This window comes from Diabrotica undecimpunctata, chromosome 1, assembly GCF_040954645.1.
Source record: "Diabrotica undecimpunctata isolate CICGRU chromosome 1, icDiaUnde3, whole genome shotgun sequence".
NCBI classification, from domain to species: domain Eukaryota; kingdom Metazoa; phylum Arthropoda; class Insecta; order Coleoptera; family Chrysomelidae; genus Diabrotica; species Diabrotica undecimpunctata.
Window position 1 is genome coordinate 137,544,473 of NC_092803.1, and position 19,080 is coordinate 137,563,552.

At 33.5% G+C, this 19,080-nt stretch overlaps 1 protein-coding gene across 1 annotated transcript in view; it reads left to right on the forward strand.

Annotated features, from left to right (window-relative positions):
* Positions 1-19,080, forward strand: part of LOC140432267 (nose resistant to fluoxetine protein 6-like) — an 81,328-nt gene that overhangs the window by 61,001 nt on the left and 1,247 nt on the right. The window contains exons 8-12 of the mRNA XM_072520084.1: positions 23-207; positions 9,708-9,828; positions 9,942-10,128; positions 11,627-11,769; positions 17,684-17,795. Coding sequence (XP_072376185.1) covers positions 23-207; positions 9,708-9,828; positions 9,942-10,128; positions 11,627-11,769; positions 17,684-17,795 — 748 coding nt within the window. The remainder of the gene's footprint in view (positions 1-22; positions 208-9,707; positions 9,829-9,941; positions 10,129-11,626; positions 11,770-17,683; positions 17,796-19,080) is intronic.

Consider the following 19,080-nt stretch of genomic DNA (forward strand, 5'->3'; position numbering starts at 1 on the left):
TATGATCTATAATCGATTTTAGTGTGTAGAACAATCGTGGTACCTGTCTGTAGATATGCAGCTTTTCTTCATTTCTCCTCCTCTCTTATATATCTTGGTGAGGAATCCAGTAAGGGCATGCATGGTATGTGTCGCTATTTGTTTAACATCTGGAATATATTCATACATTTCAACAATTCAAAACAATCACGGAGCTAACTACTTTGAGTAAGTAAATTTTATTATTTTACATTATGTCGTATTAAGTTATAAACCCGACATATACAGATTCATAGCTTTTTTATATATGTAAATAATAGTTGGCAGCTCCAAAAAATTTGAAAATGGAAATAAATCGTACCCAATTTTGAAGGCATTGAAGCCAAATGTAGAGAAGTTGTATTAAACAGATAACGACATGTAATTTATCAGGATATGTAGACGACATATCGTCGCTCAGATGCCAAAACCTCATATTGTAATTTTCGATGATTTTATATTTTTTGGGTTGCCACATTAGTAATTCGAGCCGCATAGATAACAAAACCTCTTATATTAGAGCGTGTGAAATTGACGCAGCGCCACTCGAATCTAGAAACCTCGTATCTCAAATGCTGTAAACAACACCTCGTAACTCAACAAGTGTTCGCAAAATGTATAAATATTAAAATTTTTGGAGCAAGCTAGAGATTTATATCTGTTATTAGAAAGTTATCGTAAGTAAAAACTTAATATTAGGTCTAGTTATTAGGATTGGAGTTTAGTTATTATCCAAATACTTTGTCGGATTCGAAAGAAGAAGCTGGCAATGTCACTAGAAGTAAGAAATTTAAAACCTAATACATGCTGACGACACACCCAACATCAAGTGGAACTGTGACCTGGAAGTGAAGATGGCTAGAGACGTCTTCGTTAAATTTATTCCCTTCGCCGTGAAGTTCCTTAACCCTTAGAATCCAGGTTTTAAAATGCTACATCTGGCCTATCCTGATGTATGGAAATGTAACCACCATGTAACAAATTATGCATTCCTAAGAAGAGCTAATGTTCAAAGAGAATTGTTGGATCTCGTTAAGAGCAAAAGGTTTCATACTTGGGTTAAATTCTATGAAATAACAAATATAATCTCCTAAATGTCATCTTGGTGAGTAAAGTTGAAGGTCGAATAGGCTCTGGGCGAAAAACCATTTAAGGTTTAGAGTCATAAGAAACTGGTGTAGCATACTTGATGTCAGTACGATAATAATAAGAGCAGAAGAAGGATCTCTGTACATTCGACAACCAGCATAAATGCGTGCACGCTGCAGAGTGTACAGCGCCCAAAGAAGAAGATATGTTTCGCCGAGGACTAGGTATTTCTAGCAAAGAGGCTAATAAAATGTTTGCAAAATTACAAAAATAAGCTGGGACGCATGGTCCGATTGGAAACCAAGTAAAAGAAATGGATAATATTAAGAAATAATGAAAGAGAATATAAATTTAAAAACGTAGCGGAGTACTTAGGGGTAACAGTAAAAATAAAGAATATGAAAGAGATAGATAAAAGTCTAATAAAGAGTAATAGAGCAGTGGGATAGGATATATGAAAGAATAATCAATCAGTATCGAACAGTATTATACCCATTTGAAGTATGGATGATAAATCAGAAAGAGGAAAGAAGGAGAAAGAAATTTAATACAGAAAAATCTTAAAAGGTGAATGCTACACGAGAAGAAAAAAATGAGAAAAAGAGGCGTCGCAAAAAGGCACAGCAAATTTTTCTACTTCGGAAAGAAATAAACAAAAATATTTATGAATGCATGATAAAAAATACAGAGCAAAAAAGAAGAAAAAATTTGGATTTTCTATAATTACTATAAAAAGAAACTCGCGGGAAATACCAAAATCCACAAGGAAAATAAAATTCCTGTAGTTGGCTGTATACCATAAATTACAAAAGTTTTATTTAAAAATCTTTTATAAAAGGTATATAATTTAAAAAAACCTTTCGGGCTACATCACAACAGAACGTTTTCGGACCAACAAGTGCAGCATCAGTGCATTTACCAGGTGTACATTAATCAAATCACTAAATGTGTGGGTAAAAACCCTTAAAATGGTACAAATTTTGTTATTTATTACATCTTTGTTAATAAGTTGGTGTGATGGTAAAGTTTTTAACAGATACCATGCATGGCAAGTGATGGTAAAGTTTTTAACCTGCATGGCAACTTTAACATCCTACCAACTTATTAACAAAGATGTAATAAGTAAAAAAATTTTACCATTTTGTACCATAAACTTGAAGGTTCGAAAACGTTCTGTTGTGATGTAGCACGAAAGAGTCTTTTTAAGTATATCTTCTTCTTAAAGTGCCCTCTCCTCAATGGAGGTTGGCTACTACAATTTTAAACTCTTCTCTATCTTCAGCTGTTCTTATTAGCTGTTCAAAATTAGGCCTGTCCATTGTCGGATGTTTTTGAGCCACGATAGTCTTTTCCTTCCTAGGCCTCTCTTTCCCTCGATTTTTCCTTTCACTATAAGTTGGGCATATTGGTACTTATTATTTCTCAGTATGTGGCCTAGGTATGATGTTTTTCTAACTTTTACTGTGTTAAAAAGTTCTCTTTCCTTGCCTATTCTATGCAGCACTTCTTCGTTTGAGGTATGCGATGTCCATGAAATTTTGAGTATTCTCAGGTAGATCCACATTTCAAAGGCCTCCAATTTATTTACGGTTGATGTTTTAAGGGTCCACGTTTCAACTGCATATAGAAGAGTCGACCAGACGTAGCATTTTGATAAACGTAGTCGAATTTCGAGTTTTATTCGAGAATCACAAAGCAGTTTTTTTATTTTTTCGAAAGATTTTCTGGCCTGTTCTATTCTCGATCTTATTTCTAGATCAGGATTTAGGCTGCTATCGATCCAACATCCCAGGTACTTAAATCTATTGACCTGTTCTAAAATGTGCCCATTTATTGTGCAAGGTTGAGGTACGTTTTGGTTTTTTCGGATCGACATCACTTTGGTTTTTTTTATGTTTATTTTCATACCAAATTGCTCACAGGTCGAGTTGGTCTTGTCGATGAGTCGTTGTAGACCTAAGTCGGAATCCGCAATTAACACTGTATCATCGGCGTATCTGATACTGTTGATATTTACGCCATTCACATTGACTCCATCCTTGGAATCCTCCAATGCTTCTTTAAATAGAAACTCGGAGTAAAGATTAAACAGCAGAGGCGACAGAACACATCCTTGTCTAACTCCCCTCCTAATTTCTACTTCTGCGGATGTGGAACCTTCGATCCTAACTCTGGCGTTTTGGTTCCAGTGCAAGTTTTTTAAGAATTTGATGTCTTTTCCATCTAAACCGACTTCTTGCAAACGTTCTAATAGTAGGTCGTGTCTTACTCTATCAAATGCTTTTTCGAAGTCTATAAAGCATATAAATATATCTTTCTGTTGGTCGTAGCATTTTTGGGCGAGAACTAGTAAACTGAACAGGGCTTCTCTCGTTCCCATGCCGGCTCTGAATCCAAACTGATCGTCTCCGATGATTGTTTCGCACTTTCTATAGATACGATTATGTACGATTTTTAGTAGGACTTTTACTGCATGACTTATAAGGCTTATCAGACGGAACTCATTGCAGTGTTGTGGGTTTGGCTTTTTTGGTAGTGGGATGAATATTGACTCCAGCCAATCTTGGGGTATTTTACCTGTATCATAAATGCGATTGAATAAAAGGACAAATATTTCGATATTTTCTTCGCTGATTAATTTTAACGTTTCTGGGTATATTCCGTCTGGACCTGGGCTTTTATTTGTTTTAAGATGATTAATTGCATTTATGATTTCAGATTTCAGAATTGTTGGCCCTTCGTTGTTATTTTCCAATCTTGGTTCTTCTCGTATGTCGTGAAAAAGAATTTTAATGTAGTTTTCCCATTTTTTCAGTTTATCTTCCGTTGATTCTAGCAGTTTGCCATCCGTGTTCAGCATGGTGTAAAAAGTCGTTCTCTTGGTAGTCGATGTAAACTCTTTTACCTTTTTATGTAAATTAAAAAAATCGTGCCTTTGTTGTAGTTCTTCTATTTCCACGCATTTTGTTTCCAGCCATTTCTCTTTTGCTTCGGTTATTTTTTTTTCGAATTATTCTATTTAGTCTTTTGTATTCTCCGTCCTTGTCATTTTTTCCTTTAGATCCTCTTCGTTTGTTCATTAATTGTAAAATCTCTTCTGTCATCCATTCCTGTTTGTTATTTCTAGGTGTTACTTTTAGATGTTTTTCCGTTACATTGTTCATTTGTTCTTTAATAGTTTTCCACAGAACGTTTATGTCATCGTACTCGCTAATTCTATTGTGGTCGATATTTCCTAAATTTTTGTTTAATTCTTTATTTACTGTCTGATGTATGGTGTCGTTTTTCAATAATTGGATGTCTAATAGTTGGTGTTGAGGTTTTTGTTTCTTTGTTTGAAGTTTGTGACGGCATTGTTATATTTGTCTTCTAAAATTACTCCAACCGTTACGATGAACCGGATCATTATTACCCGAGTAATAGAAAGTTTTGTTTATGGTTTTAACTTTTCCTGAACCTGGCCATCTAACTTCACTCAAACCCAATATCTGCAACCCTAAACGTTTCATTTCGTGGCATGCATTTGCTAGTTTTCCTGTTTCGAACAGACTTCTAACGTTCCATGTTGTAATCTTAAAGTTTGTATTTAAAATATTTAGGCTATTCCTCCCTGGGATTCTTCGCACCTCTTGATCATCTAAGATCTGCCGGGAACTAGGGGCCACTTCTGTTTGTGCTAAAGGATTTTTAAATAAAATCAAAATATACTTCAGTAAAGTGTCTAGCGGTAAAAGAATAAAGAAAGTGATTATTGATAAATCGATGAACAACGAAGGAAGATTTTTTACGTGTTTTGACCTGAGATGGATCGGCATCAACGAAACTTTTGTTTGTACGCTAATTCATAAACATCCAACAATGCATAAAAGGAGACAAAGAAAATCACGACGATTTTTTTATCATTTGAAAATAGATACGTCATTCCGGTATGCTATATTAATTGCTGGTCTGTACCTTTATATAAAGCAGAAAAGTGTGACACTAAAAATATCAACTATGAACAGAATTGAAGCATTGTAAATGAGAATTGAATGCTAAAGATAAATAATATATAGAAAAACTAATGAGGTAGTACAGTATAGTCTGAAATAAACAGTACTGAAACTGAAACATAGGTATCTCGTTGTGCGCGCTTTCATACCCAAATTAACTAGTATAGACCTGTCAAGAGATCCTTAAGCAATTAATTAGTGAGCATACGAAATCGGCCGACGTAATGGTGCAAGTCTGCGATACGTATGTGATCAATTCACATATTGGTTTAATAAACGTTCTCCAAGTAATGCTCTTATTTTGAAGGTTACTGAAAAGTTCAGAAATACGGGTAATGTATTCTTCTTCTTAACATGCCATACACCAAAGTGCGTAGGTGACTATCTCATTACTAGAATTCTGTTCTTGGCGGCGTGACACAGCTCGCCTGTATTGTGTATTCCTGTCCATTCTTTAATATTTCTTAACCAGGATAATTGTTTGCGGCCGGCTCCTACCTTCGATCTTCCCTTGTAGGATTAACTGTGGTATTTCATATTTTGCTCCTCTCAATATGTGCCCAAGGTAACCAATCTTGCGTTTTTTAATTAATTTAAAGAGTTCTCTTTCCACGCCGGCTCTCTTAAGGACGTCATCGTTTCGAACTCTATCCACCCAAGGTATGCGCATCATTCTTCTTAATGACCACATTTCAAATGCTTCAAGTTTGTTGATAGATGTTTTTTTCAAAAATCATTTCAATCATCATTTTTAAAAATCAAGCATTTCATGCCATAAAGCAAGATGGACCATATGTAGCACTTGACCATTCTGTAGCGTATTTCGAAATGTAGGTTTTGATTACATAGGAGCGGTCTGAATTTCACAAAAGCTTGTCTTGCCATTTATATTCGGATTTTTATCTCTTGTTGTGGATCCGATTGGTCATTGATTGTGGTGCCAAGGTATTTAAAAGTTTTCACGCGTTTTATGCGATCGTCACCTATATGCATATTATCGGGTTTTCTGGAGGGTTTCTTCTAATGACCATATATTTCGTTTTCAAAATGTTGATTTTGAGGCCATATTTTTTACCTATGCTATTCACCCTATCAAGTAATAACTGCTGATCTTCCAATTTATCAGTTATAATCACTGTGTCGTCCGCATAGCGTAGGTTGCTAATTGGTATGCCGTTCACCTTAATGCCTAATGTATGTAATGCCGGGTAATGTATTGTGTCAACGAAAAGGAAATTTGGGGCATCCCAGGACAGTTAAAAACAACAATAACCATGAACGTTTTTTGGAGCGAATCTTGTAAAATCCGAAAGCCAGCCAGACAAGGACAGCATTACATCTTGGCTTAAAAAGAACTTCCTTGAAAAGAATCCTGAAGGAGCTGGGTGCATTTTCGTATGTGATTCAGGTATATCAACAATTACATCCTTGTAATTATCGCAGTAAAGTGGAATATTGCGCCAGAATTCTTGCGTTACAGTAAGAAAATCTTGATTTTTTAAAAATTGTATGGTTTTCAAATAAAGCACATTTTCATTTGCTGGATCATGTAAATCGATTTCTGGGCTTTGCCAGATCAGATGAACTTAAAGAAGTTCCTTTAAATAGTGCAAACGTGAGTGTCTGGTGTGAAGTTTCTGAACACGGAATCATTGGTCCATACTTTATCGAGATAATAGTACGCAAGTCACACTTAATTAACAAAGGTAGATACAAATTTTAACACGCTTTATCTCTAATCTATGTCAATTCTGTCGTGTACGTAATTTGGCATTTTGGCACCAATTTATTCATCAGGACGGGACCACTTACCATACTGCTGTCGCAATTCGTCAATATTTTCAGGGACATTTTCCAAGAAGATTCATTTCACGATTTATTGACCTCCCTTATTCTTAACATTCTCCAGACCTCACATTTCCAGACGCATACATTTGGGGCATGGCAAAACTGCCGTTTTTAAACGACCACCACAAACCTTCGATGAATTAAAGGATGAGACAACTCTTATTCTATAACAAGACGAGAAACTTAGAACATCGGTATGAAGTCTGTCTTAAGCGAGGAAATGTACATTTAGAACATGTAATAAAGTGTCATTAATATGTATTTCTTGAATCAATAAAATAATTACAAGTTCAGTACTGTTTATTTTGGGCTATACTGTACCAAGGATAGAGAATTGTTAAAGACTGTTAAACACAGGAAAATGTCTTATCTGGGACATACAGTGAGAGGAAATCAATTTAAAATACTAAAACTAATCGTTAAAGGCAAAATAGAACGCCGTAGAGGTGTACGATGAAAACACGTTTCTTGGTTAAATAACAATCGTGAATGGTCTCAAATATCAAATGCAAGACAATTATTCCATCTGGAAGAAGATCGAGAAGCCTTCTCAAATCTGATATGAGACGTGAAGAAGAATTCCGGTATTATGCAAGAAAATGTTTCTCTATACATTGATCGGGTAAATGAAGTGTTTAAAACTGAATAAAAAATTGTTGTGTGTCGGGTATTACAAAAGTAACTACTACTAGTTTTCCTACCAAGATTAAACCTGGTAATATTGAACGCAGAAATAAAGTTAAAGCATTCAGCAACGAGCAAACCTTATTTGGAAACAATTTTTCAATCATATAAGGAGTGTACGACGTATACAAAAAAGGTGAACTACAATCTGCTGTCGAAGATGATATTTTTTTGAAGGAAATAAAAAATGCAAACATTGATGTATATCATACAAAGCAGGACTTAGAAATCAAAAAATCGAAGATAAAAAAGATGCGTCGGAAGGAAAAGTGTGCGAATTTACGATGGATGTACAGGCGGCCCAACTTGTTCCTATCGTTCCAGCATGCATGGTATACTTTAAACAAAAACTAGTACGCCATAATTGCATTATCTTCTTCTTCAAGTGCCAACTCCGCGGCGGAGGTCGGCAATCATCATAGCTATTCGGACTTTTGAGACGGCTGCTCTGAAAAGTTCATTTGAGGTACATCCGTACCACTCTCTCAGTTTGCGCAGCCATGACATTCTACGCCTCCCTATGCTTCTCTTTCCTTGGATCTTTCCCTGCATAATCAGTTGTATTTCTCTCCACGTGTAATATGTTCGAGATATTCCAATTTTCTTGTTTTAATTGTATTTAAAATTTCTATTTCTTTATTCATCCTTTTCAGAACTTCTTTGTTTGTGGCGTGTTCTGTCCACGATATTTTCAGAATTCTTCTATATACCCACAGCTCGAATGATTCCAGTTTTTTCATTGATGTCGCATTTAAGGTCCAAGATTTCATTGCATAAAACAAAGTCGAAAAAACATAGCACCTCGCCAACCTTACTCTTAATTTCAATTTTAAATCCCATGTACATAACACTTTTCTCATTTTGTTGAAATTTGCTCTAGCCTTTTTTATTCTGATTTTAATCTCCTGAATGTAATCATTTGTGGAGTTAATCATTATTCCCAGATATGCATATTTGTCCACTTGTTCGACATTGGTTCTGTTTATTAGAAGATTCCCGTTATTCCTTTGAGTTTTCGATATTCTCATAAATTTCGTCTTCCTGACGTTCATTGTTAGACCGTACTCTTTTCCATACTCCGCTATTCTGGTCACCAGTCTCTGAAGATCTTCAATATTTTCGGCTAAGATCACAGTGTCGTCCGCATATATAATGTTATTAATGGGAACTCCATTTACCTTTATTCCAGCTGTTTCACACTCAAGAGTTTTTTTCAGGATCTCATCGGAGTGGGCATTAAACATAATTGGCGACAATACGCATCCCTGCCTTACGCCACGTCTAATTTCAATTTCTTCTGACAGCTGTTCGTTAACACGTACTTTTGCTCGCTGTTTATAGTATAAATTTGATATGATCCTGAGGTCTTTGTAGTCAATCTTCTTTGATTTCAGGACATTCATTAATTCTTCATGTCGTTCTTTATCGAATGCTTTATTATAGTCAATAAAACATGCGTATATATCTTGATTGACGTCCAGGTATCTTTGTATCAGTATGCCAGGTATGTCCAGGCATCTTTGCATTATCTATAAATTAGCAAATGACAAGTAATTTTTTATTCATGGCATGTAGTAGAGGGTAAAATCGGTGCCAACTATTTTGCATCTCGTGTAATTAATTTTTTTAACGAAGAGTTAGACGTCCAAAAAAAGGACAAATCAAAGATATTTTATAGCGATGAATGTTCTGCACAAAATCGCAACACGATATTTGCAAATTCACTTAAACATTTCTGGATCGTAAATAATACGATAATTAGATATACAGAAATCTTTCGTAAAAGTCAAAATTCTTCTACACATGAGCTCAAGCAGTAATATTACGGCGGACACAGATTCACGCACGAGATCGTCAACATCAAGCGAAGGATTACAAGCCTATTATAGGATCAAATTGACAATAAAGACTATTTCAGGGATAACGTTTTAGGCACTTACATTGACACAAAAATATGAATAGTGTAAACACTACCTACTTAGACAAATATATTAATATTATTAGAGAGTACTATGACCATGCATATTAAAATAGTAGCATAAGATACCAAATTCAGTTTTATATTTATTTTTTCAGGGTTAACGTGGGATACTTCGAAGGAATGTACTTACCGACAAAAACTCGATTACCACCATATTTTATTGGTATTATTTTTGGATACATCGTTTACAGATACAAAAATATAAAACTTCGCAGAGTAAGTAATGACATATTTTTTAAATATCGTAAGCAAGATATTATCAATCTTTTATCGATTTTACCTTTTATTTTTATACATTTCTCATTTGAAAATAATTTTATTGATTTTAGCCTATCAGATATCTAGCGTGGGTGGCCGTTATAGGTACCATGTTTGGACTCATTTTGGTACATCTGGTATACACAAGAGCAACAAGCTATAGCCCAGTCCGATCTGCCTTATTCAACGGTGGTGCTCGGCAATTGTGGGCAATTGCACAAGGATGCTTCATTATTCTTTGTATAACAGACAAAAATGGTAAGCTTTTTTATTTATTTTTATTTATTTGCAATAAATGTCTACATAAGAGTTTAAATAAATGAATAGTGTGCTTAAGTTTGAAGGGGGAAATATTTACGTATGTTTCGCCGTATCATGACAGTCGTAATCATCAGACCATAACAAAAATTTATTAACAGTGAGTAGAAGGCCTTTGAAAATATCTGTTTATGTTTATATTATGCATTCTGTTGATGGAGTGTTAAAAACTTTCCAAGAAAAAGACCTATTCTACTCTGAAAGAAAGTGTTGTTCCAAAATTATTTCCAGGACCTCCAAAATATTTGACAAAGCAAGAATATGGTGCTAAAAGGAACAGTCCCATAAAAAAATTGTTTGTAATAAAAATTATAAAAAGCATCAAGAAGAGAAAGCTAGAGTACTTCGGCCATGTAATGAGAGGTCCTAAACATATGTTTAGGAAAATAGCAGGCAAACACAGTCTAGGACGAAGAAGAACTTTAAGGTTGAATAACTTGCATTGGTATGGTATTGATACAAACATGCTATTTATTTAGGATGGAAGTGAATAAAATTAATATAGCTATGATGGTAACCAGCATTCTGAAAGGATATGGTACATGAAGAAGAAGAAGAAGGAGAACAGCAAAGAAACGTTGGAAGAGTAACTATCGGATTGGAGAAGGGCTATTGAAGAAGGAGGACTTTCAGTTTATCAGATAGAAAGCGAAGTATATGTGGTTGAGAGGAACAGGAATAGTTGGAGATATCGAATTGCTTTGGAAAAAAATAACAGGAGTAGGAAAATTTAAATACACTACCTCCAACATAAGGGAAATTGGAAGATTAGATCAAGAAATTGGACACAAGCTGAATCGTTTAAGTGGAAGCGAATGAGCGGATCTATCGTCTATAATTGTGGAGTAGGCATGTTTCCGATGCTAGCGTTTAACTACTATAATCACGTCACATCGTATACTCGAAAGATTAGATGCAAAATTCAACAGATTACTCCTCCTCGGCATTCCTTGAGCCCATGTCAGGGCGTGGTGACACTCTAAATATTGTTAGCTTGCTGTCTCCATTGGCTGTCATCCTGTGTCAGATGGTCGGCTTCATGTAGAGATTTTTCCACTAATGTTTCCATTTAGTCTGTACATCCTGTTGGATATTTTCCTCTTGGTCTTCGGCCTACTCCTTTCCTTCTACTACCGATAGTTCCCTGGCGTCTGTTCGTCTGACTATGTGGCAGCAGTAATTTGGGTATGCTCGATTTACTTTTTTAATACCCTTTTTTTTTATATGATTTGGTGAGGTTAATAACACCTCAAGACTGATGAGGTTAATTCTTAGATAAAAAAAAAATGAGCTGTACAAGTATTGGTGAACAACATCGACAAAAAATTTTACAACAAACTTGTGAAAATTTAACTAATGAGTTAGTCGTCGATAGTAATTCAACACAATCGACTAATTTAAACTAATTTAATAAAAGTTTTTATTTCTTAATAAATAGGTTTAATGAATCAAGTCCTATCGTTGCCAATTTTCCAAAGATTGGTAAGGCTATCCTACAGTTTTTACTTGACTCATTTGATAGTTATATGGTACTTTGTTGGATCAAAGAGGAGTGCTGTCTTTTACACTAACGTAAATACCGTAAGTATTCAGAAATGTTTATTATATTTTTTTATATGTTTTTTTTCATGTTTTGAAACCCTGTGCATTTAGATTTTAAACCTTGACAACAAATTTAGTTATTACGAAGCAAGTAAATAGATTATTGACATCAATAAATGTTAAATTGATTCAATAATTAAATTATATATTGTTTATTGTATCGTAATTAATGTATTAACATTTGATTGTAATACGTGCATTTATAACGAAACTATTATAACGAATAATTTACAATTATTTTCGATTATACAGGGTCAGTCAGAATAACGGATTGAACCCAAGTTGTGTGTATGTTTTTTTTTTTAATTTTTTAATGGAACGCTCTGTATATTTTTGAATATATTTATTAAAAATACGAAGAGTTTGTATAAAGTTTTATAGGTCTAATTTAATAATTTTCAAAATATTTACACTTTTATTGAGGAAAATGGTAAGATATACAGGCTGTGGATTAGTTTTCGAATGTAAATCACATGTCAAAGTTTTTCCAGTATAGTGTCATTTTTAAATAATTTAATATATTTGACATGTAGCCATACAATATACTGTGGCATCGCTATTTTTAAATACATACAACATTTTCTTATTTTTTTTTTAATGAAACTTATATTATACTAAAGTTTCTAATTTGTAGGCAGTAAATTCTTAGAAGTAATAGTGACGGTTCATAGCTATTGTAGGTCTTCCAATGGCGTACGAAAAATGTCATAAGAAGTTACGACAAGTCGACAAAGCTACTTTTATTAAATAAACTTACTTTAGTACGAAAGTTGATAATAACCAAAATAAAGGGTGTCAAAGTCAAAGTTAAACTTTTATTTTTGAATATTTCGTGACAGGCATGGGATAACAACACGAAATTTGATAAGCAGGAGTTTTTTGGGACGAGAAATCTAAATTCGCCACTAAAAATGATGTAGGACATACGTCTTTCAGTGCTCGTTTAATACGTTTAATTTTTTTTATCTCCCACTCGACATACTTTTAGAATCAAAACTTTTATTCTCTTAATATTTTTACTTAGAAAAGACATACTACATCGCCATACAACGCCGTACAACCCAATACTTTCTATTATTGTTTTATAAATTTGAGTTAATTACAATAAATAATAATTTTAGGTTAGAAGGTAATAGTTATACCTCCCTAAAACCGCGATAGTCGGTGAAAGTCGGCTACTCAGGAATTCAGTTGTTCAGTGTCAACGGTTTGTTACTATTCGAATCCAAGAAAACCAACGATTACCATGAGGAAATAAACGCTCAAAGATTCGAAGGTTGGTTTTCAAATATTCTACCAAACCTTGAAGCAAATTCTGTCGTTGTTATGGACAATGCGTCATACCACAGTCGACGGTTGGAGCTAACACCAACGACTGCCTGGCAGCCTGGCGAAAAGGTGAAATAATCAACTGACTCTCTCAAAAAAATATACCATTCGATGACAACATGTTGAAAATACAGTTATTAAACCTCGCGAGGATACATATACCCGTTTTCAAGAAATATGCAGTCGATGAAATGGCTCGTGCAAACAACATAATTGTACATCGCCTCCCTCCTTATCATTGTGAGCTAAACCCTATCGAGCTTATATGGGCTCAAATAAAAAACCAAGGGGCAAGAGAAAACTTGAGTTTTAAAATGGAGGAGGTGAAGTGCTTGTTAGCTACTGCCATACAAAATGTCACACCTGAGTCTTGGAAAAATTGTATAAGAGACACTATAAAAGAAGAAGATAGAATGTGGGACTTAGACAAAAGAGTGGACATTTCGGTTGAACCATTAATTATCAATGTAAATAATAGTGATCGGGATAGCTCTTCATCAGTCGACGAGTCGTCTTCATACGATGATTAATATTTTGACTTCCTGTGGAGGTCGAACCATTTTATCAAGATTACTTTCGTATGTAAGTTTATTTTGTTAACCTAGTTTTTAAACTAAAATACGTTTTGCACCAATATACTTAAAAATGCTCTTAAAAAAAGAATGCTTCTTATATATATTAGGTATATTCGATACGATTTATTTTATTTAATTATAATATACATGTGTGTGCGGGCCTGCATAGCGCAAGCGGTAGGATGCTTGCCTCGCATGCCGGTGGTCCGGAGTTAGAATCCTACCGCCGGCAAGAACAACTAGACATTTTTAAAAATGTCTATAGGCCCCAGGTCGACTCAGCCTGAATAAAATGGGTACCTTGGGTAAAACCAGGGGTAATAATAGGCGGTTGAAGCGTAGCACTCGCCATGTTACCTTCCTTGTATACCGTAGGCCCCAGATATAGCAGACTACCCTGCTATACTCCCAAAGCCGCGAAGCGGTATAAAACGGGAGACTATTATATTATATATGTGTGTGTGTTTATATGTTCACTAAAAGTAAAAGTGCACTTCATGTAATTTGCAAGTTCAGAATTGGATTTTAATAATTATGTAGCCATGTTACCTTCCTTGTATACCGTAGGCCCTAGATATAGCAGACTACCCTGCTATACTCCCAAAGCCGCGAAGCGGTATAAAACGGGAAACTATTATATTATATATGTGTGTGTGTGTGTTTATATGTTCAATAAAAGTAAAAGTTCACTTCATGTAATTTGCAAGTTCAGAATTGGATTTTAATAGTTATGTAAATTAGTATATTTAAAATATAAGTAATTCCAATGAAAAGAAACCTTTCATTGAAATAACAGCAGGGTAAATCTCTCTACCTGCCTTTTCGATAATTAATTTTTGTAACAAACAAAAAATGTCATTAAAAAAAGTTACTAGTTTGTCATTAAATGTCATAGAAAGTTTCTTTGTCTAGTATGTTCTGTACAAAATTATGGAATTTGAAAGTAGTTTTTTGAGAAGTTTTTTGTGATAAGAAGTATATTATCATATTATATTAAGATTAATTTTTAAAATTCACTGCAACAGTGTGAACGATACGCTACTGAATGCTAAGCTAGGAAATCAATGAGCAATTTATCTCTCTCTATATTATGACAACGTTGATCTACTATTCATATCTACCGGTCCTAGAATACGATGTTGTCATGTATGACTTTTACAAAGAATATTATCGTACTTTAGATGTTTTCTATATATATATATATATATATATATATATATATATATATATATATATATATATATATATATAAGTATTGTATATAAATATAATATTATACATAAATATTGATGTTATTAAATACATTTTATTAGATACCTTAACAAATACAAAACGATCATTAATATGATAATTTTGCTGCATGTCAATGATTAAATTATAAATTGCTAGAATATCTATCATCACAAACTGGCAACGATGTCGCTTTGTCGCATTCACAGTTCTGAGAATTTACTGCCTATATTTTTGAAACTTTAGTATAGTATTGTATTTTGTAGAAAATATTACAACCTTTCTTTTGATATTAGGTTGTGTATACCTAGCTCGTTTTGTATATTAGAGATTTTACGTTTTTACGGATTTTTTATTAATATATTTATATATAACAAACTACTGTACCAACTAATATTACACAAAACCAAAAATTATACAAATTATAACCTAATTTTACAAACTTAACCTAACATAAATCAAAATATCAAAGATTAAATAAAACGTATGCTATAATAGTAAAAATTAGTTACAAAATAATATTTACTTACCTGATAACCTATATTTATAAATGCATTATTAACTATGCTAATAAATGTTCAAAATGTTGCACATTATGTTCAAGATGCAGTCGTATATGGTTAATAAAGGACTGTTGAACGTCTTGTAGTATTTCAGAACCAACGCTAGCAAAGGCATTTTGTCAAAAATAGTCCAGTGGAGTTAGTCCTGGAGATCTTGAGGGCCGTTCCACAGTACCACCGTATCCAATCCAACTATCACTGTAGTTATTGTTTAGCACACGTCTAACATCTTTTTGTACGATGTGATAGTGCTCCGTCATGTTTAAACCACATGTTTCGTATAATTCCCAAGGAAATATCTGCTAACACGGTCCAATAACTTACTTTCAATCTTATGCAACTGAATTTTAAATGAGTGAATTTTTTTTCTTTATAATTCTTCGAACTGCCATTGCACTTAATTCTATATTATTTCTCAATTGGCGCGTACTTTTTTGTGGATTCTCTACTACATAACTCAAAATTTATTTTAACTGGCCAAAACCCTTGTTGGTATTAATGGTTTACTGCGCATTGTCCAAAGGAACAAAGGTGTTTAAAATTTTTCGAAGGCTCTTTTTGAAGCGTGTCTTTTATGCGGATATTTCTGACTATACACTTTTGAAGGTAGTAAACAGTTTCTAAGATATTCTTTCAACACAAATATCATGTCAACCAATTCTTCAGTTAACAAATTCATATTTAAAATACAAAAATTTATTACAAACAATGCAAATACAAAAATGTTACTAGCTTTTGGGACACAAGTATATACTATTCATTTTAATAAATATTTTGACAGATAAATTTAACGTCCATTTGTTTCAGTCATTCTTAGAATTTAGGTACATTAAAAAGGTAACTGATCTTGCTCATAAATATAATTTAACTAATGACAAATTTAGTACAGGAAAGTTGCTAGGGTAGAAAAATTACTAGGGTATATTTTAAAATTGGTTGTTTATTTAATTTAATAAATAATTTATGTATATTGATTACATTTATTAGTATAATAAATATTATTTTGTAACATGAGTTATTAAATTCAACTAAGTTGTACTAGCACACGTTTGAATTAAATTCTTTATTTAAGTTTTAATTTTAATCTTGGATATTTAAATGTATGTTTCTAAAATCAGATTATAATTATTATTTTTGTAAAAAAAATATTTTATAAGAAATACGCAACAACCTAAAAGCTATAGGTAGTTTTTGTTTAAATACATATCTAAAAAACGAATCATGCTATAAGAGCATTATAGATAATACTAAAAGAAAGGTTGTAATATTTTCTACAAAATGCAATACTAATATACAGGGTGTTCTGTGGCACCCATTTTGGAGCCATTATCAAGAGGGATACGGCTCGGTTCGAGTTCGGGGTCTCAATCTGCCTACTCCCCTCACTCGAGACGTACCAGTATCGTGTTCTATATTGCAAGACTACTACTCCTCAGTGTCGAGTGACAACCGGTCTTACCCTGTGTGGCTGCTTTTATACTCGCTGTATGCGCGGGAACGGTATGCGCTGACGTGGTCTGAACTGACGTGGCCTGAGCGGTGTGGGCGGGGGGTCGCTGAAGCAGGGGTCGCCATGTTGCCGGCAATCGTTTCGCGTCATCGCGCGTGTTCAAGCTGTTAGGCCGTTTGTCGATTTCGATAGCTTCACGAATGATTCTCGCTTTTAATGAGCGGATGGGAGCGATGGTTTTTGCTTTTTCGAAATCTATTTTGTGGCCTGTCTGATTATGATGTTGGGCTAGGGCTGAAGTGGTATCGGAATGTTTGACTGATAGAGAATGTTCGTAAATACAGTTATGGATTCGTCGGTTTGTCTGTCCTACGTATGTACGTATATATATATATATATATATATATATATATATATATATATATATATAATTATAAATAGTGATAACTGAAATAAATAAAATATAAATAATAAATAAAATTAATATTTACATTTGGATAAAATTAATTAAAATTGTTAGCTAGCTTATTATCAAAACGCGTATCCATATGTTAGTAACTATATGTTAGTTTTATTAAGGACCTTGATTAGCTCTTTGCTTTATACATTAATTTTTATACTTTTACAAATATAAAATTATCAGCAACGTTGATATATTAAGAAAATTTCGTTCATCAAACGTCCCATATTTATTCAGAAAATTCTGAAGCTTATACGGTAAATGATAATTTAATATTATTTTTCAGATACATGACTTTATGGGAGATTCCATATTTACATTTATCATATCAATCTTCTGGTGCTTGGCTTTCGAATCACCTTTCGTTGCACTTGGTCAACTGATGAGTAAGAGAAAAGGTAAGATGTTACTACTAGTATTATGATAATTGATTTTATTGTTTTTTATTTTATTTTACCAGAGTATACAATTCAGATAAAAAACTATTATATTCATCTGCCGAAAAAAACGTTCCCTAGTCTGTTTTGGGTGTAGTTTTTGTTTATTTTTTTTTAATAACTTGTGGGAAAATGTTGAGAAACAAGTAGTTTTTATAACTTGTTTATCATTTTAAAAAAGGTTGCACAAGGAAAAAGTTCGCTAGAAGATTACATTCTTATTAGTGTCCTAGTCATAGATGATATCCAACAATAAAACCGCTAATATGAATATTTTTTCTAGGTTCATATATTTTACATCGTAGCACGCTGTCATAAGTTGATTTAAAATCTAGAAAGAGGAGTAAAATCCAGAAGATCTGGAATATTCTAGGCCTGTGTATGCACTTAGACGATTTTATAATGAATTGAAGAATAAATATTCTGTATGTTGTGTTCAAGACAGTTACATTTTTATGATTTTAATTTTTACATAACAATATATCTCCTTTTTTATACAGCACATTTTTTCTCAAGTCTTTTTTAATTTATCTTTTCGATTTCATTCTAATAATACGACAAAAAAGAAAGTACTGATTCGGGATCACATTTCATTGCTCACGTTCATGCCCTGATGTATTTACGTTCACGAGGAGTCACGTCGTTCCTCTTTCCCAATTCCCCTAAAGCTCTTTCATACTACATTAATTCTGTTTTTAATTTTCTGGTTTTTTCCTTCTTCTATTCAATGGAACATAGTTTAAGGCCTGTGTTGGCCATCGATCGTCTTCCGTTCTCGCTACATGTTCTTGCCATAAAAGTTGTTTGTATTTTAAATGCCTTTTGTTCTTCATTTGGGATATGACAGAGTCTGGATATCCGACACGCTCTTCTTAGATAGTCTATTTCTGCCACTTCCAGTTTTTTCTTCTCTTTAGGTATTAGGTATATATATATACACTCTCCCTAGGTATTTAAATTTTTCCCTTTTTTTTATATCTCTAGTCGAAAGTTGTGGGTCTCTTTCTTCGTCCTTTATTCTAAGATAGTCCGTTTTGTTAATGTTGATGGGGATTCCCCAATTTTCGTATTCTTGATTCGTATCCTATTCTAGATTTTGAATAGTGTTGAAGATAAAGAATATTCTTGCCTCAAGCCTTTTGCTGACAGGAAATGCGTCTGAAATTTTATTCTCCATTTTAATGACACTTTTTCCATTTACGAACATGTTCGCTACAGCGTTGATGTATGCATTACTTAGGCCTGC